The 26,677-nt window shown below is 34.3% G+C and overlaps 2 protein-coding genes across 3 annotated transcripts; both read left to right on the top strand.

Annotated features, from left to right (window-relative positions):
* Positions 1-567: 567 nt before the first annotated feature.
* LOC131621616 (E3 ubiquitin-protein ligase SDIR1-like) lies at positions 568-4,344 on the top strand. Of its 2 annotated transcripts, XM_058892652.1 has the most exons (9): positions 568-707; positions 953-1,079; positions 1,221-1,275; positions 2,583-2,635; positions 2,738-2,966; positions 3,106-3,220; positions 3,499-3,541; positions 3,769-3,894; positions 4,130-4,344. In XM_058892652.1, the coding sequence occupies exons 2-9, from the start codon at positions 1,002-1,004 to the stop codon at positions 4,253-4,255; spliced, it is 825 nt and encodes a 274-aa protein (XP_058748635.1). In that variant the 5' UTR covers positions 568-707; positions 953-1,001; the 3' UTR covers positions 4,256-4,344. The 2 variants fall into 2 exon arrangements, with proteins under 2 accessions (XP_058748635.1, XP_058748636.1); XM_058892653.1 differs by lacking the exon at positions 2,583-2,635 and having other exon boundaries at positions 2,775-2,966.
* Positions 4,345-22,958: 18,614 nt separating this feature from the next.
* On the top strand, positions 22,959-26,392 carry LOC131621664 (laccase-2-like). The gene is made up of 6 exons (XM_058892691.1): positions 22,959-23,075; positions 23,663-23,814; positions 24,068-24,312; positions 24,461-24,586; positions 24,788-25,759; positions 26,029-26,392. The coding sequence occupies exons 1-6, from the start codon at positions 22,959-22,961 to the stop codon at positions 26,157-26,159; spliced, it is 1,743 nt and encodes a 580-aa protein (XP_058748674.1). The 3' UTR covers positions 26,160-26,392.
* The last annotated feature ends 285 nt before the right edge of the window (positions 26,393-26,677 follow it).

The raw sequence follows: 26,677 nt of genomic DNA, 5'->3' as shown, positions 1-26,677 counted from the left end.
TAATTAGATATTTTTAACCACTGGATTAAAATAAAATCAAAGGTTATTATTGAGTGTAACTATAAGTGTAACATATTGGTGTAATTTGATCTCCTTATATATATATATATATATATATATATATATATATATATATATATATATATATATATATATATATATATATATATATAATTTTTTACAATAATAATAATACATAAAGAATTAAACTCCTTATTTTTTAATTATAAATATTGACCAATAACATTTATGAATAAAAAATTCATTATTATTTAAGAAAATTAATTTTACCATCTAAAAAATAACAACCTAATTTATTGTCCATTTGCTTTTTATTCTGTATAAATTTTATCTCTTTAATTATATAAACCAAACATTTTAAGAAAAAAATTGAAGTATTTACAAAAAAGAGTTATTTAAATAAAAAAAATTCATTTAACATTTGAATAAAATAATAATTTTACAAAATTGAGAAAGAATAAGTGTACAAAAATTGCAATTAAACCTTATAAACTCTATTTATCATATATATTTTCACCATCTTTTTTATTTACAAATACCATTTCCCATTCCGACACCATATACCCCACCTCATTACACCACACGAACAACGTAGAATCTACCAAACCAACACCTTCAGTACACTACAAGTCTACAACTTTTCCATTTCAGCCACAACCCCATTTGGCCACAATCTGATTCTCTGTGTAAGTATTTTATTTTCAACTCCCTAGTAAAAGCATCGTTTTCTTAGCTTTATTGTCCTTGTTTTCGTACTGTACTTTTTTTTTTTTGCCGTTAACATTCACATAAATGCATGTTTCAATTCTGTTTATACGCTTTGTTTGTTCCTTGAATGGATTAGTGCTTATTGATTCTTTCATAATTAGTTCAATAATTTGGGATTTTGTTTGTCTCTTGGTGTAAATAATTAAAGGAATAATACTTGCAGGTTGTGTTTTTTGTTGTGGATTGTTGGTTGAAGGAGTTCATTTGCAGTCATGAGTTTTGCTTTTCGAGGGAGTAGGGGAGATATCGAAAGTGGGTTTTCGGAATATGTTCCTGAAAGAACCTCAATGGTATGAATTATGATTACTCATTGTTGTTTTTATGTGTTGGTCTTAGTTTTTGTGCAATGTGCTAGCTTTATTTTTATGTAGTTCCGATTGTACATGATTGAATTGTAATGTAATTGTTATGCTACTCTTTTTTTATCGCAGCGAGTTCATCCATCTCGGTCGGCTAACAGCAATTCCCTAGCTTTTCTTGTTACGGGTAAGTTGTTATCTTGTGTATCTAGGGTTTATTTGGATTGGCTTATTTGAGTTTAACTACTGTTTGACATAAGTACTTTTAAGATTGTTTGGGGGAGTTTATGGAGATTACTGATGATATGTCCATTAGCTGTTTTTCAGCTTATTTTCATAAATTTTCTAGGATAATGATAGAACTATTTGGCCAAATGCTAGTGAGAGGCCCAAACCTGAGGTACAGAGAGTGCATGTCTGGAAGGTTAAAAAGGAGAAGAATTGGTTAGTTAGTGACATGGCTGGGAATGTCCCTGAAATCTTGGAAATTCTGTTAGCAGAGAGGGATATAGAGTGTAGGGTGTTGTAGAATGGGTATGCATGTTTATTGTTACGAATGAGTTAGGAGAATATTTTCTCTGGTAGGAGCATTGCTCTGGTCAGAGTAGTCAATGGCGGTCAATAGCGGCACTATCTCGCTCTAGCAGAGCGGAGGCTGATTGCTATGGGAAGAGTAGTCTGAACGGTGCAGAACACTATAGCAGACGCTATAGGGTAAATAGTGGGACAGCGGAGCAGAGTGGTTTCTGGTCTGCTATCCTTTTCCCCCTCTAAAAAAACCAAAATTACCCCTTAAATTTACAATGTTTTAAGTGTAATTTTAGATTTTTCAATCAAATTTGAGTTGAGACTCAATTTTAACCTTCCTTCAGAGTCGTTTTTACACTTCAGAGTCATGTGTGCTCTGATTTATGAATAGTTTATGAGTTGAGTTATTTGTTTAATTTTACATTAAAATTATGCACTTCAAGAGTCATGTGTGCTTTTAATTAATGAATATTTTATGAGTTGAGTTATTTGTTTAACTTTACATTAAGTTATATGTTTCTAATTATTATATGTAATTTGTCCTAAAAATGATCAAATAGAGTGGAAATCCCGCCTATACGCTATCCCGCTATCCCACTTTTGAGGTCGGCCGCTTCGCTATGCTATCCGGGAATGACTATTCTATCTCTGGTTTCCTATTCACGGAAACTACACTTTTTCATCAAATGCTGTCAATAAACAACATCTCATTTATCTATTTTCTGTGCGATTATCTTAATTTTTGTGAGGTTCCATCAGTTAAAAACAACTTATAACTTGTATAGATACAATTTGACTTTATCTTATTTATAGTCATAGAAGTAGCTTATACATAACATTTATATGATAAGTGCTTATGCTATATGCACTTAATTTAGCTTTTTATCCAAACAAGACCCTATGCTTTTCTGCTTCATATATGAAGAATGTTAATCACTATTTGACTTACTCATAATTATTTGACAGTTATTTTGATATTCATGATATTAAACTCCCCTCAGATGTCACATTATTTTCTGGTAAGTAATCACTTAATATATAATGTATATATGCTACTAGTTTTCGTTCTAGCTCTCTTCTTCATGAAGTTACAAAAATAACATTGCCCCTTTCCTTTTCAGCTCTGGGTAATACTGGCTGTCTTCGTGATGGCTACAGGTCTGAGAATGTATGCAACATGTCAACAACTTCAAGCGCAAGCCAGGGCTCATGCTGCAGCAGCCTCTGGGTTGCTTGGCCATGCTGAATTACATTTTCAAATGCCACCATCTATTTCAATTGCAACTCGAGGAAGATTGCAGGGACTTAGACTTCAGCTTGCACTTCTTGACCGAGAATTCGACGAGCTAGGTATTATGCTTCTGTATTTTGGCATATTCTTTTAAGTTGAGAATGCCTAAAATGGATGCCAAAACAGATGGAAGTATATTGTGCTTTATTTTCGTTCAAATATGCATATTCATTTGCTTTTTTGTTCATTTTGTGGCAGATTATGACACTTTGAGAGCTCTGGACTCTGATACTGCTTCTAGTACTCCTTCAATGACTGAGGAAGAGATAAATGCCTTGCCTGTTCACAAGTATAAAGTTCCACGCCCAACAAAGTAAGTTGTGACAGGCTCTTAAAAAAAGTAATGCTAATGAATCAGAAGAAAAGCTCGCTCTATTTGTATGCATCTTGTTCTTTATTTTCTTTTCTCGCAAGAAGCAAGATAGTGTTTGGTGGGTTAGTCCATCTTTTCGTTTGCAGCTCTTCAGTTGCCACCAACTGCTGAATCATTGGTACTGTTGGGCGATTTTAAAGTCCTCGGATTTATGTTTTCTCCCTTTTGTGTGTATGCATTTTGTAAATAAAATTGACATAATTTATTTATATTAACAGAGATGGCTCCACCGGTTTAACATCCTCTTCAGAGGCAGCTGAGGTAAATATCTCTATTAGCTCAATCTTCGCTTTAGGTTTATGTGGTTTCACTTGGTTGTTTGAGTTATGGATGCATTTTTTGGTAGCAATAGTGTCAATGCATTTCTTGTTTTTTGTTTCGGTAGTTAGCTTTATGCAATTTCGGTAACTTATACACGATGTTTTCCTACTTTTTTTGCTTCTGAAATAGGAGCTGTTTTTAATTTCTTTTTCAAATGTTTTAATCAGATTAAACAAGACTCCAAAGGAGCCGAGAGAAGTGTCAAAGGTTCAGAAGATGAGCTGATATGTACTGTATGTTTGGACCAAGTTAAGAAGGGGGAACTTGTGCGTAGCTTGCCGTGCTTGCATCAGGTTTAATGTTGCTGCCTATCTCTTGCTTTCATCAATTTTTGTTGTTGTTATAAACAAATTACTTGGCAGTAATGGAGATTAGTACTTGTTTCTGGAAGTATCAGATTTGTATTGTGTTAACTCAATGCCTCCAGAGATGTAAAGTTGTCTACTCAGTTTTGTCGCGACATTCCTCTAAAATTCTGCACAATTCATAACTCATAAGTGATCATTTTATTTGTTTCTTTCCATCCAGTTTCATGCCAACTGCATCGATCCATGGCTTCGGCAGCAAGGAACATGTCCCGTGTGCAAATTTAGGATGGGGTCAGGAAGGCAGGGAAACACCGATAGCGAGTCTGGTGATTCAGATATTTTGTAATATTATTCTGATATGGCTGTAAAGTGCGCGATGGTCTGGAATATTCAAGAATGTAATCCATTTAAGTAATGAAGGTACAAATTCTTCAATGGATGATACACTATGAGTCTGATGAATATATAGGTCAAGCATTTAATTTTTATTTAATTGATTTATGCTTGACCTATATATTAATAATAATGCTTATGAGTTATATATTCTTTAGTCATGGCTTAAGATTTAACAGAGTTTAAATAAGAAGCATTTGGATGAATGATACACTATGAGTCTATGACTCACTTATGTTATTGTTATTAGTTGCAGTGCAATCATACAAATGTGTAAATACTAAGTATACCATACAAGGTGTCCAATAAGTCTTTCACTCTTGCCCTCTATTTTGCGTTCAAAGAAATAAATATCGTTTCTTGGCACAGCCTAGAATTAAACTTCAAGACGCTCTTAATACACACCAAAATATTTAGGGGTGTTTATGGATGCGGGTCGATTCACGAACCCGTTAACGCAAACCGAACCAATCTATAAATTATGAGAACCCGTTTATGTACGGGTATACCCAATCCAATCCGCAACAATCCATATAGTTTTGGTTCGAGTATCGAGTTTGAGTTTTGCAACCCACGATCCTGCCGACCAAACTCATTGATATGACATTAATAATTTCTTATTTTTTATTATTATTTTAAATAAAAATATAAATTATTATCTCATTACTAACCATAATATTTCCAAAAAAAGCTTTATTCTCCACCAATAATACTACTAGATCAACGAGTTTACGCAATTCTAAGGTTAAATGTTGCTTCTTATATTCTTTTGTATCATTTCTAACTTATGTATTTTATAAAAATAATGTGTCTTGTGGAATTTTATACTATTATCCAGTATTATGTCATGTTGATGAATATTATTAGATATTATATGACGTGCTTCATCTATTTTGTGTGTTAGAAATGAGTATAAATATATTGATTTGTGCTACAATAATTTTAAATTGTAAAAAAATTATTATTATTTTTTAATCTGAAACACACCTCACGAACCCCATCCAATCCATAAATGAACGGGTCAGTTTGGATCGATTTTGATAATGCAATTGCAGGTTGGACAACGAACCCAGCCCATTGAAGTTTGAACGGATTGGATAACGGGTTAGGCCTAACCCAATCCATGTACACCCCTAAAAATATTTAGTAAGTGAGTCATCCCAATTTTGCCGATCCTTAGAGACTATAGAGACTAAGAGTAAATCCCGCAACACCAATGCTTAGATGTTTGAGCCATGAAGAGTAACTAAACATCGTGACCGAAGCACATAGGAGAAAGGAAGATCACTAGCCCACCATGACCCAAAACAACAAGAAATATATAAAGAAATATGATAAATTTCAAAGATACGCAAACATCCACCACGTCTTAGCCAAAGTAGTAGACTTAGTGGAATCTCCATGGTCTTTCTATATGTGGGGTGTTGACATCCTGATGCAATTCTCAATAGTTGAAATTACGTTTCTCAAGAGACAAATATCAAATACGATGCTCCGACAATATGTTCGACAAGTTATACTAGAACTAACACATATATAATAGTATGAGTTGTGCAAGTTGGAGTAGAAAAAAAGATAAATAATAAAGAATTGGTAACCTAGTTTGGTGAAATCACACATACGTCTGGAGGGTTGAGTCCACGACCCAAAGAAATGAACTTCACTATTAGTAGCTTAGTACATTTAGACTTACAAGCAACAACAAATCCATGTTGTTTAATGCCCCTTCCTAACAATACCTAATGACTTTCTATTTAGAGCCTCCCCCTAAATATGAGAATTCACTCACTTTCTTTCGTTATCAGATAACCCGTGATAGGAGATTGCAACCACTAAATCTTAGTGATCAACTTTAATCAACAAGAATGATGTTGAATATTACAACTTCACTAGACAAACCTTATATGCCAAGTTACTGAAACATAAAGATGTACATATAGATTCTACACTAATCCTATTAGGGCATTAGCGTGGAATACAAGACACAGAACCCCAACACTCTAAATATCTTCAATGTGTATACTTGAATGCTTGAATTTCAAAGTTGATTGAGTCCTTCTTATATAAGAATTATTGTGGGCTTTTCTTCATGGATTTGAGATTTGATTTTGTCCATAAATATTGCAGGTTATGTTGAATATTTTATTTATTCCTTGAATATCTCCAACAAAAAGATATGATTTGAATTATTACAAACTCAAATTTAAATCTCTTTAAATTTTATTTGATCTTCACAGCTATCCAACAAATCATATAATCATATTGTTAACTTAATAGCAATAAAATATGATATAGTCTTTGATCATAGATTCTTCCAAAATGCAACAGCAAGTCCTGATACGCAACACCTAAATGTTGAGCATCATGCTGGGACATCGTGTCCAACATGTGTACCTTCTGCACCTCCATACAACTTTAGCAAGCTAGATCAACTCGAACACTTTGAAGAATTTTCTATGTTGTTGTTTTGCATTACAACCAATCCAAAAGACCATTTCACAAAGAACTTCAATCTTTTCCTTTGGCAAATTGTGTCAAAACAGCTCTTCAAGATGTAGTACTTTGATCAAATCTTCAAGACGTAGCACTTTATTCAGAACAAAACAAGTGACAACCAATAGATTCATTGGCCTTCATGCACCAATAGCAACACTGGTCTTCATCAGAGCATTCAGTCCACAACAACATCATATTTTAAGCATAACAACGACAACAAAAGTTAGTAGCATCAACATCAGATGCTTACACATAATCCATTCAGTTGCTTCAAGACAAACAGAAAATCCAACATGCAATCATTCACATATGTTGTGAAAAATGATACCAATAACAAAGTATAATAGGGAATTAGGGGAGATAAGGAGAACACGAGAATTGGTTATAACTGCTATTCTTTTACTTTCTCTTAAAACAAGATTACAAGTTTACAAGAATAACAAATAACCTCTCTCACCCCAAATTAGGATTTGCAGCTTAGCAATGATGAGAGACTAGTATGCTATTTATAATAAAACCTAACATACTAACTAATGGGCTTTTTCAGCAAGGCCCATTACACAAGCCAACTTAATAAACAAGCTAACTTAACAAATTAGGGTTTAAACACTAAAACCTAATTTAACATGCTAACAACCCTAGCATCTTCGACACAAGCATGTGAACAACCTTCGACTTCATGCTTAACCCTGTCGAACCAAGAAGCTACCTTTCGACCATACTAGAGTTCGATCCAATATCTCACAAATCTCCACCTTGGACCTAACTCTACAACGTCAAGGAACAAACTAACTTTCTTCATGCAGCTTTATCAACTGCATACAGTGGAAAAACTTGCAACTCGGCAATGTCTTGGTGATCATATCAGCAGCATTGTCTTCAGTCGAAACCTTCAGCACTTGGACTTCTCCACGCTCGATTACTCCTCTGACGAAATGCAGCCTCACATCAATGTGCTTAGTTCGCTCATGATAGGCTGAATTCTTCGACAGGTGTATTGCACTTTGACTATCACATTTAACAGTGATACCTCGACCTTGAAGTTTCAGCTCATTCGCAAAACCTTCAAGCCACAATGCTTCTTTCACAGCTTCAGTTAGGGCAATATACTCCGCTTCAGTGGTTGATAGAGCAACAACCTTCTGAAGTGTTGCTTTCCAACTAATTGCAGTGCCAAACATAGTGAAAACATATCCAGAGATAGATTTTCTGGAATCCATACAACCTGCATAATCAGAGTCGACATATCCTTCTATTACTGCTTTACTATCTTCACCCAAGGCTCCACCATAAATTAGGACTCTATTCAGAGACCCATTTATGTACCTTAAAATCCACTTCAATGCTTGCCAGTGAGCCTTTCCAGGATTCGCCATGTACCTGCTTACAAGACTGACTGCGTAAGCTATGTCGGGTCTAGTACAGACCATAGCATACATCAAAGAGCCGACTATATTAGCATATGGGATGCTATTCATATAGGCTCTTTCGACATCAGTACTGGGACACTGATCAATACTCAGCTTGAATTGAGGGTTTGTTGGAGTCACAACTGGCTTCGAATTCGACATACCATACTTTTCAAGAATCTTCCGTAGATATGCCTCTTGAGATAAGCATATCTTCGACTTCTTTCTATCTCTCCGAATGTCAATTCCAAGAATCCTGGAAGCAGCTCCCAGATCCTTCATATCGAACTCCTTATTGAGTTCAGCCTTCACCCTCATCACATCTTCAACACTGTTGCTTGCTATGAGAATATCATCCACATAAAGCAACAAAATAACAAATGAATTACCAGGTCGAAATCTGAAGTAAACGCAGTGGTCGAACTGACTTCTAATGAAACTTATGCGTGCCATGAACTTGTCGAATCTCCTATTCCACTGTCGAGGAGATTGTTTCAGCCCATACAAAGATCTCTTTAACTTGCACACATAATCTTCCTTCCCCTTTTCGACATACCCTTCAGGTTGCCTCATCAGGATCGTTTCATCTAGATCACCATACAAGAACGCAGTCTTCACATCCATCTGTTCCAGTTCAAGATCGAACTGTGCCACCATGGCAAGCAACATTCGAATGGACCTATGCTTCACAACAGGAGAAAACACATCATTGAAGTCGACACCTTCTTTCTGAGTGAAACCCCTTGCAACTAACCTTGCCTTGTATCTTTTCGACGTCACTCCTTCAATTCCTTCCTTAACTTTGAAAATCCATTTACAGCTGACTAACCTTGCCCCATCAGGTTTCTTGATCAGTTCCCAAGTATGATTATCATGAAGAGATTTCATCTCATCATCCATGGCCTTCAGCCATTCAGTCTTATTTCGACTCCTCATAACTTCCTTATAGTCTCTAGGTTCTTCGTCTAGAACCTCACTTGCAGAGATTAAGGCATAAGCTATAAGATCTGCATATCCAAGTCTTTGAGGTGGCTTGATGACTCTTCTCGACCTATCTCTCGACAATAGGTAGTCATCGTCAGTTTCCTCAACTTCAGCATCTTCTGCTTCTTCTTCGACTTCATCTGGGATATGCAATTCAGCATCAACATGCTCCACCTCAACAGGAATCTCTACCTGTTCCAGCTCTTCGTCAGATGTTTCTGTACTTCGACCAACATCATCAGTTTTCTTAAAAGCCATTTCAGCTTCATTGAAAACTACATCTCGACTAGTGATACACCTCCTGTGACCTGGCTCTAGGCACCATAGCCTATAAGCTTTGACTCCTTCAGGGTATCCCATGAACATGCATTTCAGAGCTCTAGGTTCGACCTTGTCTTGCCTAATGTGAGCATAGGCTACGCAGCCAAATACTCTCAGTTTGTCGAGATCTGGTGGATGTCCCGACCAAACTTCTTCAGGTGTCTTCATATCTAACGCTGTCGAAGGACATCTGTTTATCAGATATGTTGCTGTCGAAACAGCCTCAGCCCAGAACACCTTTGTTAACCCCGCACTAGTCAACATGCATCTGACTCTCTCCAAAATAGTTCGATTAAACCTTTCAGCCAAACCATTTTGCTGTGGAGTACCTGCAGTAGTTCTATGCCTTGCAATACCAGAGGCAGCACAAAAACTGTCGAATGCCTCATTGCAAAATTCAAGGCCATTGTCGGTTCTCAACCTCTTGACCTTTCTGCCAGTCTGATTTTCAACCAGAGTCTTCCAACTTTTGAAATTCTCAAAAGTTTCATCCTTAGTCTTCTGGATGAATACCCATAATTTTCTGGAATAATCATCTACTATGGATAGAAAATACCTTGCTCCTGAATGTGATGGACACCTTGCAGGCCCCCAAAGATCAGCATGGATGTAATCAAGGGATCCATGTGTTCTTTGTTTGCCTTTGTTGAACTTCACTCTGCAAGATTTTCCAAGTACACAGGGTTCACAAAACTTCAGCTTTTCGATTTTGTCTCCACCAAGCAGATTTTGTTTCCCTAATTCGACCAGACCCCTTTCACTGACATGGCCCAATCTCATGTGCCAGATTTCTGTTTTCGACAAAGATTTCGTGGATGCAACATTTGTCGAACCACTTACAACTTCAGCCTCAAGGGTATACAAGCCTTGTTTCTTCACGCCTCTCAAGACTTCCTTCGAACCCTTCATGACTCTTAGGATACTTTTCTCTCCTTGGAAAACATATCCTTTCTTGTCGAATTCACCAAGAGAAAGCAGATTTCTCTTCAAATCAGGAACATACCTGACTTCAGTCAACAACCTTATTGACTCATCATGGAGCTTGAATCTCACAGATCCAACACCTGCAATCTTGCAAGCCTTGTTGTTTCCCAGCAATACTGATCCACCATCTTGATCACATAATTCCTCGAACAAGTCTTTGTTTGGAGTCATGTGCCAAGTGCAACCTGAATCCATAATCCACTCCTTCTTAGAGTCACTGCTTGAAACCACAAGAACATCAGATGATTCGAAATCATCTTGAACAATGGCAGCGTTGCCATTATCCTTACCTCCATGATATTTCAAGCGTTCAGGGCACACCTTTCTTGTGTGACTCTCCTTCTTACAATGGTAGCATCGAATGCCAGATGCTTCGCCACTGTAAGTCTTCGACTGACTTTTGCCTTTCTTCTTGTCGAACTTACCATCCTTTCGTAAGAGTTTTCCTTTAACGGCCAAACCTTCGCCAACAGTCGAAGGTTTATGCTCCTTTCGTTCATTCAAGTCCTTAGAGTACAAGGCTGATTGAACTTCTTCAAACGTCAGGGACTCCCTTCCATACAAGAGAGTTTCTTTGAAGTGAGCATGTGATCGAGGCAAAGAACACAATAGTAACAACGCTTGATCTTCATCATCGATCTTCACATCAATATTTTCAAGATCAAGAATCAGCTTGTTGAACATATCCAACTGCTCAGCCAATACTTTGTCTTCAATCATCTTGAATGAATACAAAGCTTGCTTCAGGTAGAGTCGATTTACCAGCGATTTGGTCATATACAAACTTTCAAGTTTCACCCATAACCCTGATGCCGTCGTCTCCTTTGATACCTGTCGGAGAACCTTATCACCAAGGCTCAACAAAATTGCGCTGTGTGCTTTCTCGATCATAGTTGTCTTCTCCGCTGCCGTTAATGCAGCATTCATGGCTGCCTCTCCCTTCAACGCTTCCAAACAACCCTGCTGAACCAGTAGGGCTTTCATCTTCAAGCGCCACAGACCGAAATCATTCACTCCGGTGAATTTTTCAATCTCATACTTTGTTGACGGCATCTTCTCCACGCTCACCGCACCAATTTGTTGTGAAAAATGATACCAATAACAAAGTATAATAGGGAATTAGGGGAGATAAGGAGAACACGAGAATTGGTTATAACTGCTATTCTTTTACTTTCTCTTAAAACAAGATTACAAGTTTACAAGAATAACAAATAACCTCTCTCACCCCAAATTAGGATTTGCAGCTTAGCAATGATGAGAGACTAGTATGCTATTTATAATAAAACCTAACATACTAACTAATGGGCTTTTTCAGCAAGGCCCATTACACAAGCCAACTTAATAAACAAGCTAACTTAACAAATTAGGGTTTAAACACTAAAACCTAATTTAACATGCTAACAACCCTAGCATCTTCGACACAAGCATGTGAACAACCTTCGACTTCATGCTTAACCCTGTCGAACCAAGAAGCTACCTTTCGACCATACTAGAGTTCGATCCAATATCTCACAACATACTTAGTCATGTATGTACCTAGTTAGCACATAGTTAGTAACATACACTCCTACTAACTAACAATAATTAGTATGCAATTATTCACAACTTTGTTATGCACAAGACAAACATTTAGTAGTTAATGATTAGGATATGCAAAATTTACTAACACAAGTAAGCTAACTTTCATATCTGTTTGCACATATACAAGGGCCAGATGTACTGCCCGATGCTCCAACATGGAGCACAACATTAGTACTTCGTGAACAGTTAGTACTAAACAACACCAGGTTTATCTGCACATAGCAGATACACCACTTTTCTGCATTATTCCCCCCTTTTGCCATACTTTGGCAAATAGTTAGCTCTTCAAAGAAGTTAGCATGCATAGAATATTGCATGCACAAGGTCAGTCATGTAAGATTAGTATGTTAGTACATACACAACCAGATCATGAGAGAAATCAATACAGTCAGCATTAGAAGATGTACAACATTATTACACAATCCAGTCTCAAAAGGCTATAGAGCCCTTATAGAAAAAACAAGAGAAACATGACCAAAATACATGGCCCAACAAACACAATTTCCATTTCAACCACCAAGAGTTCTTTAATCTTCATCACTGAGTGAATCCATGATGTTTTCAAGGTCTTCATCTGATTCAAAATCACTTACATCCATACTCATTAGATCCTTTGTAACACCCTGAAAATTAGATTTAGTTATTTAATCTAATATTTGATTGTTTTGTGTGATTATATGAGTTTATCGAGGAGTATATGTGATGTTTATGTGGCGTGTGATGTTTGTGTTGATGTGTGTGGGATAATGGAATTAACATGTTGGTTAGAATAAAATAAATGTAGTTCTAATTAGCATTATTATTTAATTAAAATAAAATAAGGAGATAATGTGAGGTGGAGTTAGTAAGGGCATAATAGGAATATCATATTAGGGGTCCTAAGGCTAACTAAGTAAATAGAGGAAAAGAGGAGAATATTCATTCATCGTAGAATTTTGGAGAAGCATGAAAGAAAGATAGAGCTAGGGCAAGAAGAGGAGAAGGAGAATCAACCGTAGAGTTCGAGAAGAGGATCAAACTAGCCACTAATCTAAGGTAAGGAGGTTATCGTGATTACTATATTTGATTTAATGGGTTAATAATTGTATGTTGGGGTTTCCTGATATTCTTGATGATTTGGTGAACTATGATGGTTGTATGCTTGGATTGCATGATTAATATGATGTATGATGTAGTTGATTGTTGTATTGGTGAATAATAATTTGATTTAGAGTCAAATCCACCATTTTTATGGATTTGAATGTCTAGGGTTTGATGAAGATTATTGAAGTGGTGATGAAAATTTGTGATTTGATGTTTAGAATGAATAATCCACGTTAGAACTAGGTTAATAGACCTTAATTTGCAGGGAATTAATGATTAAAACCTGTTTTTAGGCAAAAGATTGGGTCTGGTTTGATGCCGGTCGCGTAGGGTTTTTTGCAAAAATTGCAGAGCCCGCTTAGCACGGTGGAGCCCGTTTAACGCGCTTTTGAAAATAAAACAAAAGTCAAGTTAGTGAGGAACGTGCTTAGCGCGGGCTAGGGGCGCTTCGTGCGGTATACTGGGACAAAATTTTATATTATTGAAAAATGATTTCAAATTATGGAAGCTTATGATTTATAATAATTTCTGAGTAATTTTCCATAACTTAATAAACGCGTTTGGATGGCTTTAGATGGCTATTTGTATGGAACTTGATATGCGATTACATGTGTGTATATACTTGTTACAATTATATGTTGTTGTGATGATTGATGACATGATGATTGTGGAGTATGTGTTGTGTCGATTGAGATGTTTGTGATGTTTGTATGATTAAGATGATGATATGATTCGACGAATAAAGGAATGATGATGCCATTTTGACAGGCCGTGGTCATTAATTAATGTGAAGTTGTGCATCATACATTCATAGCATATTTTAGGATGATAGTCCAATGATGTTTGCAGGAAAGTTGGTCCAGTGATGGTCTCAATCCCATTGTGCGGATTGGGTGCGATATTTTGAAGTATTCCGATTCCAAGCAGGAATCGGTCCTATTGGTGGGGAGCTTTGGACAACGATGACTGAGTCATCAGTGAAGTGTTGGTACCACATGCACGAGTCTATTGGTGTTGCATTGCATTGTTTGTGACATTGCATGGTTGAATGATGTTTGATTATTCGTGATGTGAATGATTCTAATTGATGATTGTGATTGTAATATATGATGATGTTGTGAATAGATGATGATGTGTAGGTGTGAGTAAGTATGTGAAGCATGAGGATACGTTGTATCGATATATGTGTGGTTATTTATTATTGGTGTACCACAACTATATTTACTCCTTATGTCTTATATAATATTTATGAAATACTCAACCTTTCTGTTTGAATGTAATCAGGAGTAGTCCATCGAAGTTAAAGGATAGCTTTGTGGAGTCCTTTTTATCGTTTGTCTAGAATAAAGAGAGTCTTGCTCTGATACGTAACATCGGGGCCGGGATTGTGTGTTTTGAAACTATTATGTTTCTTTTGTAATTGTTTTGATATGATGGATTACCTTTATGGTATTATGGTGCTTTGGTTTATGAAACATGAACGGTGAAGTCATGAATGATGTTTTACGAAGTCTTATAAAAATGTTTTTAAATTATGAAATCCGTTGCGAGAAATAAATTGATATCATTATTGATTGTGTTTAAGAAGTAAATGTTTTATATAATTTTGAGAACCTATGTTACGGAGCAGGACTTAGTATTTATGAAGTTTTTATGAAGGTGAAACCCTTGTGTGAATGTTTTGATTTATTTAATTTGTATTATATTGCAAATATTATTTGTGGGTTAGAAGGGTGTTACATCCTTCCTAATAGCCTTTACTTTCTTTATCTTTTCAGGGTTCAAATTCTTAATTAGAATCTCTTATAGGTTGTTCCATCAGCCGGTTCCACAACTGAGATGTGATTCCTAACCTCTTGAGCTTCCATGGCTTTGTTTAACCATAACTCTAGCATATCAATAACCTCCTTTGAGGGCTAAATTTCTTGGACAAGTTTGCTCCCACCAACTTGATTTTGAGTCAAGTTGAGGGAAATATCTATAATTATTGAGTAGGTTAAGGCAATATGTCTATTTTTCTTGTTAGTAACGCCAGCCCAGTTATACCACTCCTGATATAACCAAAGAAACTTCCTTATTTGGTGTGCCAACATAGTATTAAGGGAGATAAATGTTTTTTCTATTTTGACACAACTCCCCAACATTGATTGCTATGAACTCTGAAAGATGTAAATATCAAGGACATACCTTTGTATTTTAGATTAATTTTCATCCACAGTTTTAATGAGAATGTCCCAGATCAATGTCATGACATCTTGTCCCATATTTTACTTCTTTAACATCTGACTCATCCAGATAAAGTCCCTTCAATTGCTTCCTCCAAAAGTGTATTCAGATTCATTAGATGACAATATTACACAAACTTTCTCCTTGCCTATCCTAGGTGTGATGCTATTGATATGAGGAAGGTATTCATCCAAAGAGCTATTACCATTATATATAGTGTCATTAGTTTTACTTATCACGAGGTTCTTCCTATTAGTTACCCATTCTTCTTCCAACAAATGTACGAGTTCTTCAAATGGTAAGACTTCTATTGACATCTTTCTTTTAAGACATATTCTTCTGTGATACAAACATATATCCTCCAACATTCTTTCCTTATTATTTGTGGAAACTTTTTGTCATCTAGTCTGAACACAATGACCAAGACATTTGCCTCAGTAGTTACTCATCCTCCCTTTGAGATGGGACCTTAGTTATCACTATGTTACTCATGATGTCTGGAACATCTTAGGCAATATCTTCTTCATCACTTTTGATGACATTTTTGAGCATTGGTTTACTCCACCAGAGTCGAGTGCAACTTCTTCGAGCATGTCCACATAATAAGTTATTTATTTGCTTTACTTGATAATCAGAAAGGTAGATATTATCTCCTATCATGCTCACTTAACATTCAAACTGCAATTGGTGGACAACATGCTATAGCATCTTGACTGACAATCTACATAACTCAAAGTATTCTTCATGAATGAGAGTTATCACTTTCTCTTTGTCTTCCATATTAACTCTATGTACGTTATTGTCAAAGTTTCTCTTGAATTCTCTCTTTTCTTCAGCATATGTATGCAGGGATCAACATCTTCAGTGGTGTCTTCAATAGCTTGTTCAAACCCATCATGAATACCATTGTTCACAAATATATATTCTTCATGAGCACAAATATTATTGTCATTCACCTTAACTACATGACCCTTATCACGAGTTCTCTTCATTCAATTTACACAAGGAAGGTCTTCAGTTTCCACATTCAATTCGTCATTGAGAAAGGCATTTTTCTCACCCACCAGCCCAATGAACTCAAAAATTTCATCATTAGAAATAAATCTATACTCCTTTCCATTTGTAGTACGATGGATCTCAGTCACACCTTCACCTCGAGTCTTCACGTCTGTATGATCATGGTTGTTAGCAACACCACCATTAGCAAAAGCAATATAAACCTCAACATCTTCATGTACATAATCTTTATTCTCCTTATACACTTAAGGTTCTTTCATCATGGCATACTAGATGTCTGCCGCATCCTTCTCATCATCAGGATTTCTCAAGTTTGTTCCTTGGGAATTGAAATTTCTGGTATAGGAAAAACATGTTAATACTTATGTTCCAACATCATAACATGATATCAAGATAGATGTTGTGACATCTGCTCCTAATACTGAATACTAACATCAACTTGTAACTTATGCAAAAAGATAAATCACAGAATGACAACCAGCACAAATCACAAGTTAAAACTAATGTCTCAACACAAACCATAATGTCAGGACATATGTCTCGACATCATCTGCTGACAGAACACATATTTACCAAACAGAAAAGCATGCAGAATTCAATTGAAGAATGGTAAATAACACAGAGAATTGTTAACCCAGTTCGGTGCGACATCACCTACTATGTGGGCTACCAAGCCAAAAAGGAAATCTACTACTAGCAGTACTAGTTCAAAGCCTAAACAGTCCTAGTTTATAACTTTTCTCCTAATTATTACCCAATGCAACTTCTACCTAGAAATCGACATCTAGATATGAGAAATCGACATCTCACTCCAAATCACCTCAGTGATAAACAAACAATCCCAATCCTAATTACTGTTTCAAAATAAGTCAAAATCACATTGACAAAACTAATCACAGACTAGTGACAAAAGAAGATCACACTTCCAGTACAATTTACTTAGTTTTGCTTCATAACTTCAACTAAGAACAACACTTGATCTTGGTTAAAAGCTCCTACAAGAACAATACTCAACACTATGCTTAAAAGCTTAAAGAGTGAGAGCAACAAATTAACAAATAGTCATGTAACAGTCAGTCAACCACATTGTATCAAAAGATACACGGGTGACTTGCAGCCACAAGAGACTCTCAAAACTTCAAACCCAAGACTTCCCCTAATTTTACAATTGTGAAAGTTATTGATACATTAGGTCTAAGGTTATCTTTAAATAGTCTTCAACATTCGATGGGCTTCAAAACCTTTACCCAAATATTACTTGATCCACAAGCTGATGACTGCAATAAATCTGCAGAGAAATCTCTTTGAATCTTGGAACAAATCTTTAAGTTTCCTAAATTGTCCAATAAATCAATTTTAGAAAATTTAATTCTGTTGGAGATTTGATTCTATAGCTCCAAATTAAGTCTGTATTGATGTTCTGGTAATGAATGTTACAACATCTGTCAGATCATCTGTCTTCAATGTAAGCTCAAACTCTGTTGTATCAGTATGATCAAGATGTTATGACATCTTGCTCAACATGTGTCATTAACCATGTTTTAACATATTTTTTGCCAATCCTAAAACCATTGTACTAACAATCTCCCACTTTGGCAAATTTTGGCTAAAACAACCAAAACATAGTTAAGTCCTGAAGATAAAACAAATCTACATGATAGCATGTAAATTTACATCAAACTGCGAATATATATCTGAGATGCACAACAGTTACACAAATTTCTTCTTCAAAGCTCTGGAAGTCAGATGTTCAAATATTAGGTCTGATATCCTATCAAAATAACTTTTGGAGATCTGGAAAAAGACAATGGATAAACTCAAGATCATAACTTTTCCTAAAGCTATGAAGGACCTTGATTAGATTGCCTTTGCTAGGATGGCATCCCAAGCTCAAAGATAACATTCGCACTAATGATTCACAATGTCTATCAATCCTGGCTGGCAAGAAATAATAGAAGGTTCAATGATTTTAAACCATTGGTGACCGTTGTAGTTGGTAGAATATTCGCCTCAACTAAGATCATCTCCTCACTTTTAAAGGGTTGGTTGCTAACCATCAATTAGAGATGACATTCTTGATAATTTTCAAATTGATAAAAGACACTGAAACTCCCCCATAATCATAACAGTTTTCTAGAGAAAACCACATACCTTATGGGTTAAGATCAAAATGAATGGTTCAGTTAGAGGAACCTTCGCAACAGCGGGGGGAATTGCGAGGGACCATCAAAGGATTTTTTGGGGAGCTTTCTCTACTAACCTAGGTGAAAGTAATATTCTGAGAGTGCACCTTCTTGCTATTATGGTTGCCTTAGAGGAAGCGAACCGCAGAGGGTGGTCTTATGTCTAGATTGAAGACGACTCTTCATTGTGCCAGGATGTAATCTGTAATCCTTGGAATATCTAAAACAGGCGGTCTAATTGTAAACATCTTTCTTTAAATACGATTTACATATACATTTTTAGAGAAAGAAACTTGTGCATAGATTAATTTGCTTCTCATAGTCGTGACATTTTGATTTTTTCGTGGTAGGATGCGTTACAAATTCTTATTAAGGAGAAGTTCTTCATAGATATGTTGAATTTTCCGAATTACAGGTTTATCGAACCTTCGACTTTGAGGATTGGCAACTCACAGTTTGTGGGTAGGTCTGATTTCAGTTGTAGTTTTTGTTCTCTTTTGTTTTTCCTAAGTTAGTCAGGCATAGACCTTGATTTGCTAAAAAATGAAGGACGAGACATGACAACTTTTTTGTACCATGTTTGATGCAGAAACTAATCATGAGAGTGAACAAATATATGGTAAGAGATTGGACAAAAATATGAATTCTTGTAACTCACTAAACCATTAAACAAATTTTTTATCCAAACACAAATTATCAAAAAATATTAAAATTTAATTTTTAATATCTCTCAATTTAATATTTTGATTCATGAATATGATTCTCGTTAATTAATATTTTGATTCAATAATATGTTACAGTAATATTTTATATATTATTAAACAATATTATAATAAAAGTTATATCATTTTTGTCTGATGCTTCGACTTATCAAATAAGATATAATAAAATATATTTTTTATTTAATATTTTGATTCATAAATATTAATATTTTATATATAAATAAAATATATAATATTAAATATTATATTATTTTGTCTAAGGCATAAACATATATTTAATATTTTGATCCATAAATAATAATATTTTATATATCAATAGAAGATATACTATCAATAAAAGATATAATAGTAAAGATTATATTATTTTGCTAAGACATAAATATATCAATCAGAGTAAAAAATAGATTTTTTAAATTTTTTCTTCCTTCTTATTGTATAATATTTGGATCCATAAATATTTATATTTTTAATGTCAATAAATAATATTATAGAAAAATTTATATTATTTTGTTAGATGCATAGACATATCAAATAAAATTGAAAAAAAAATGTGTCGAGTGCATCGACCATCAAACACAGTACAATACAAAGTTGTCTTGTACTATTCAGTACTGTCTAATATTATTCTGTCCAATACTTCTTATTTTTATAACTCAAATACATAGTAACATTTATTTAAGGTGACTTCTTATTTACCAAACACAAAAAGTTGGGTAGAGCTACTCTTAGAGTAAAATGTATTGGAAACAATAAAAAGTATATTATTTAATAAATAATATAATAGAATAAAATTAAATGTTACGATGTGATTGGTGAAAGATACATTATCCAACTTTTTATGATGGATAAAAAATTTGTCCCCTTTATTTAATGGGAAATGCTAACGAGTCCCTGTTTACCCTGAAATTTAGTAAACAAACACTAGTCCTCCAATGAAACGAAATTTCTTTGTTACTCACATGATCGACTAGATTGATCCTAGGACATGTGCTTTTATTTTAGACTTTGTTCTTTGAAATTGAGAACGCTTCAACGACATTCATACTCTTTGAATAATGTTTGTTTTAATCTAAATGAATCTCTAAAGTAATCTTACGAAATTTGTAAAGAAAGTGCACTAAAGGCAATTAAAAGTAAATTGCAAGAAGTATATTCTAGAAATAATAAATTATAAATTGAATAAGAGATGGTGTTTACATGTACATTTTTCAGGGGACTATTTTCTCAATAACGCAGATACTTTGTGTTTATTTGAGATTTTGTACAAATAAGTGAACACCTTGAATCCTAACACTAAGACTCCTACATATACTAAATCTAAATAACCGTTTTCAACGGCCTTTTGCCCGGAACGTGACACATTTCACTCGACATGTTTTCCTTTCATCCTAAAGCTCCACGAGTCTTCAGTTGAAATTAGATAAGGACGAAAATTATTTGTTCCTCATTCAAATTCAAACTCCCTGTCGAGTGCCACATCTTGGTCGTCGAACTTACATAAAACTTATAAAATATTTCTAAGTCCCATCCAATATGTTCCCCTTATGCGGAAGTGGCTTTGAATGGACTTCTTCAATAAACTTTTCTCGTCGAAAAGCTCACAATATCTCGAAAGATATTTTCTCTTCTTTATTAACATGATATGACGTCGAAAACTTCAGCTAATACTGCCCTAGGAGAACTAGTTAAGAGTTTGAAAAGGTAAACAATACTTATATTTAATACATTAGAAATAAAAATAACAGACTTTTTTAAGGAATAATAAAGTTTGATTTTTTGAAATTACTTGTATTAAGTGTATTGAAATTGAAACAATTTAAATAATATTGGACCAATTTGTTTTGGTTTTTTTTTTTAAATGATTTTTATAGTGTTACATAATTTTGAGTAAAAAGAATTTACAAAAAAAATTTCGATAAAAGATTCAAACCAAAATTTAATTTGAATAGTTATTCTTAAAATGTTATTTTAGGTATTTCATATTTTTATTGAAACTTTTTTAGAATATCAATATTTTAATAAACCACTTAATTTTGAAGCTATTTCAAATAGATTTTTATAAAAAATGATTTTTGAAATACAACTTTTGAAAAAATTGTTATTTTGACTAAATTTTGATCTTTAATAATGTATGTTTATGTTATATGATGTTAAAATTAGTGTTTCATTTTAGAAAAAACAAATATAAAAAATTTTATATTATTTTGAAAAACGATTTTTCAAAATCTATTTTTAAAAATACAACCAAAAATCTGTATTTTTAAAGCCGAAACAAATATGCTTAATCTTTATTTAGAATGCTTAAAGAGTGTATCTGAAATACTCGTTAGTATGACTCTTATTTAATTTTAAAAAACATATAAATCCTTCGTTAACAACTAATAAAGGTTAATAAATTCTATGGGTCCCCAAAAGAAATGATTTCGTAAGTCCAATCTTGAGAATAGTTGATAGATTGTTATCAATGTTGCTTTGTTCAGTGATTATTTTAGCTTTCTAAGTCTTACTATCTTAGTGATAAAGGCTTTGATAGGACCATCAAACTTTGATAATTGACTTATTAGCATGATAAGATCCAATCTCTCTAACTTGACAATATTTTCTTTGTCTTCCTCGGTAAAAGAAAAGTTGGATCAAACGTCCTTCTCCTTCTTGCTTACTTTCTTTACCAGAGAAAGTTACAATATACATCACCAACCAGTCACACCGATTTAAGCCTTTCATGAAAAGGATATGAATAATTAATGTAACTTGAAACTGAAAGGTGTTTTTCTGTATATGATGAAACAGGCAAATGAGTGTAGCAATATGAAATAGAATATGACTTGGTTAGTAAGTCTTATAACAGTTAATTTGAAAATGACATTTTATACGTGTTTAGGAAGAACGCGGTTACTATTCTAGGATCGAAAAGTATGCCATATTTTCATTCAAAATTTTATCGAGTGAGTTAAAATGAATCACCGAAAGTAATAGATGCATTTGAAAGATAACTTCTAAACATTGTCTAAAAGATAACTTTCAAACACACTTCTTTAATATTTATTGAGTGAGATCAAATGAACAACAAAATATAGTAATTGCATTCGAAAAATAATTTTCTGATAGAAACGTTTTCGGAGTTTCATAAGTAATGGAAATCTCTCTTAAAAAAAATATAGAATAGATTAAAAATGTAATATCTTAACCTACATTTTGTAATAAACACGTCAAAAATAAAATCTCAATTCACTTTAAACTAATTTGGATGAGATGTCCAGTTTAATCAGATGTTCTGATTCGAATTCAGCTCTGAACACACAATAATATTATGACTCGTGAGATTAATCTCTGCAGTTACGCGCACAGTGATACTCGGTTTATAAAAAGTTAGTGTAAAGTTGTAATTAGTGTAAAATTTAGGGCACGTAATAGAAACACAACTAGTAAAAAAAAACTAACGTTAGTGGCACTCCAAGTTCAAAGAAAATAGGACCTTACAAAGTTGGTAAAAATCAACACTCTTGTATATCCTACTTCCCATGAAACAGACCTACGACCAAACATTTTCATTTTGTACTATGTTCTTGTTCTTGTATATAAATAACCGAGTTTCCTCATGCAGCTCATTGTGACTAATCCAATAAATAAAAACCTACATGCATATCAAAATGACAAGTAAAAATCTTTTGGGTGCTTTTCTTTTTGCCATCAGTTTCTTCTACACTTCCCCTCAACTTGTTCTTGCTACTTCACATAGTGGAAGCATTACAAGACACTACGGCTATGTTTGGGAGTTTGGAGGGGAAGGGAGGGGAGGGCTTTAAAAAATAGGAAGAATTGGGTGAAAAGGCTAAAAAGATTTTGGGTAGGAGGGTTTTGGAGGGTTTGAGTTTATTCATAACATCAAAAACCCCATAAAATGGGGGAACTCAAAAATTGTATAGTAGAAGGGTTTTGGAGGGTTTTGAAGGGCTTACATAAATTTTACAACTATCTTTTAAGTTGTTATAGTATTATGAAAATTAAAAATTTATTAATTATAATGACTCTTTTATCATTCTAAACAAAATTATTTTTTCAAAAAATGTCAAATAATTTCCTATATTTTTTTAAAATTTTGTTTTTGGAAGCCTTCCCCTCCCCTCCTCTCCAAACTCCCAAACATAGCCTACAAGTTCGATGTATATATAATTAATTCCTTTCAATTTTTTATCACTGCACACTGCCACTTAATCTTAGAAACTAAATTAGCTTAAAAAAAAGCCTACCAAAGTATAACACATATAGATCATGATTTTTTGTGTGTTCAGAATCGAATTCAGGCATTCAGCACATTGGTATATGTATATCATTGTTTTTATTATTTGTGCAGATTAAATTGGCTAACGTTACGAGGCTGTGTCACACGAAAAGCATAGTTACTGTGAATGGGAAGTTTCCGGGTCCTCGAATTGTTGTACGAGAAGGGGACAGATTATTGGTTAAGGTTGTTAATCATGTTCCAAATAATATCACCCTGCATTGGTAAGACCATAACTTTTTCAAATGTGATTTTACGATTAATTAGTGGTCTGCAACTCTGCATGGTAAACAGACAATAGATGATTCAGATTCTCTTTAATCAAATCGAATCATCTATTGTCTAGATTACCATGCAGGCTAAGAGAGAGACCAAACGATGATATCGTGACGAAAAGTAAAACTTTAGAAGCATGACATGAAATGAATTATTACATGTAATGTGGACAATAATGGTGTGTGACAAAAACAAAAACAGGCATGGAGTGAGACAGCTTGGTAGTGGTTGGTCGGATGGTCCATCATACATAACCCAATGCCCCATTAAAACAGGTCAGAGTTATGTGTACAATTTCACCATTGTTGGACAAAGAGGAACTCTTTTCTGGCATGCTCATTTCTCATGGTTAAGAGCTACTCTCTATGGACCTCTCATTCTTCTTCCAACTCGCAGCCAATCTTATCCTTTTCAAAAACCCTACAAGGAAGTCCCCATCCTCTTTGGTACATCCACAATTATTCATCAATAATACTATTCCATACTCTTTTAAATTTTCGAATTTCTAACTCGAATATTACTATTATTATTACAAATGAAACATGTTATAGCATATTAATAATTACTATAAATCTTTGTCAAATACATGTATAGGTGAGTGGTGGAATGCTGATCCTGAAGCTGTAATTGCACAAGCTCTTCAGACAGGGGCTGGCCCAAATGTTTCTGATGCTTACACCATTAATGGCCTTCCCGGACCTCTCTATAATTGCTCCAAAGGTACGCATGCAACTTGTGTGTCTATATGTTTCTATGCCTAAACATGATCAGCACTCTCTCTGGTCCTGAGAAAATTTACCTTTTAGATTCATTGAATAATTAATGTATCAGGTCTAATTCTATAACCTGCGTACAGATTGATTGATTTGTTTTTTTGTGCAAGTTTTGATTCATAACAATTATACATCATTTGATCAACAGATACATACAAATTGAAGGTGAAACCAGGAAAAACGTATCTACTACGTTTAATCAACGCTGCGCTCAATGATGAACTCTTTTTCACCATAGCAAACCACACCTTAATTGTCGTCGAAGCAGACGCATCTTACGTTAAACCATTCGAATCCGACACAATCCTACTTGGACCAGGACAAACCACAAATGTTCTATTAAAAACAAAACCAGATTACCCAAACTCCACTTTTTTCATGCTAGCTAGACCATATTTCACTGGCATGGGCACTTTCGACAATTCCACAGTAGCTGGAATTTTAGAATACACTAAACCATATAATAATCATACAAATATCACTAATCTTCCAATTATAAAACCTTCCCTTCCATCCATCAATGACACTAATTTTGTTGCTAATTTCAGTAGCAAATTTCTTAGCTTAAATAGTCCTAAATACCCTGCAAAAGTGCCGAAAATTATCGACAAAAACTTTTTCTTTACCGTGGGACTTGGAACTAGTCCATGCCCAAAAAACCAAACATGTCAAGGACCAAATAATAGTTCAAAATTTGCTGCATCAATGAACAATGAGTCATTTGCTTTACCTTCTATAGCACTTCTTCAACAACATTATTTTTTCGGACAAGCGAATAACGCTAGCTATACGACCGATTTTCCGGCCATTCCTCTTCGGCCGTTTAACTACACCGGAACTCCTCCGAATAATACATTGGTTAGCAATGGAACAAAGACAGTGGTGATACCTTATAACACTAGAGTTCAGGTGGTGTTGCAGGATACAAGCATTTTGGGAGCTGAGAGTCATCCTTTGCATCTTCATGGGTTTAACTTTTTTGTTGTTGGTCAAGGTTTTGGAAATTTTAATGATAGCAGTGATCCTGTGAAGTTCAATCTTGTTGATCCTGTTGAGAGGAATACTGTTGCTGTGCCTTCTGGTGGTTGGGTTGCTATACGGTTCCTTGCTGATAATCCAGGTGATTGACTAGGGTTTTGTTTGGATATATCAGATTAAAAATATAAGCTGTTTTCATAACATTTTTCTTCTTTAACAACAATTGAAAAGTGTTGCCAGAACTGAAAAAAATGTAGCCTAAGAAAATATGGAACGTTTTTTAATCGTTCTTTGGCCACATTTTTCTAAAACGTCACCTATACTATAAAACGAGTATAAATTTAAATTATATGTTAAAAATAAATTATAACATGTCAAAAGTTGTTTTTATTCGAACTTGCGATGAAACAGGTGTTTGGCTGATGCATTGCCACTTTGATGTGCACCTTAGTTGGGGATTAAGGATGGCTTGGATTGTTGAAGATGGAAAGCTCCCTAATCAGAAATTGCCTCCTCCTCCTAAGGATCTTCCCAAATGTTGATTACTATATATGTTGGGTTTCTTGTACCATTTGCCTTTGCCATTGCCAATTTTCCCTCCAAAAGAAGCAATTTTCTATGCCTTTCAATTTTCCAATTCCATGTAAAATTAAGAATTTATGATTTGCCACATTTTTCATTGTATCAATTTTTGTTTCCACCTAATTTTCAAGTGACAAAAAAATAAAGGTGGTGGTTTTCAATATATATCATTGTACTTCCTTAAGGATTAATGATCACTTGATTGAAATAATATGTATTTTTATCATCATCTTTTGAATATTGTGTTTACTTTCTCTATGATACTCATCTTCTATATAAATTATAATGAGAAAAGAATGAGCTTTTACTTAAAATAGTCAGCAATCCAGTGAAATTAACAACAAACAAAAAAAATATTATTTAGTTGAAGAATCGATTAGAATTATAAATAATCAATTGAAACGATATATTAAGATCTATATTTATATTTATAGATATATTTAAGAATGTAATTTTATGTATATCATTTTTTAGATTT

This window comes from Vicia villosa, unplaced genomic scaffold (assembly GCF_029867415.1).
Source record: "Vicia villosa cultivar HV-30 ecotype Madison, WI unplaced genomic scaffold, Vvil1.0 ctg.000010F_1_1, whole genome shotgun sequence".
Taxonomy (NCBI): Eukaryota; Viridiplantae; Streptophyta; class Magnoliopsida; order Fabales; family Fabaceae; genus Vicia; species Vicia villosa.
This window is presented reverse-complemented; position numbering and strand designations above follow the sequence as displayed.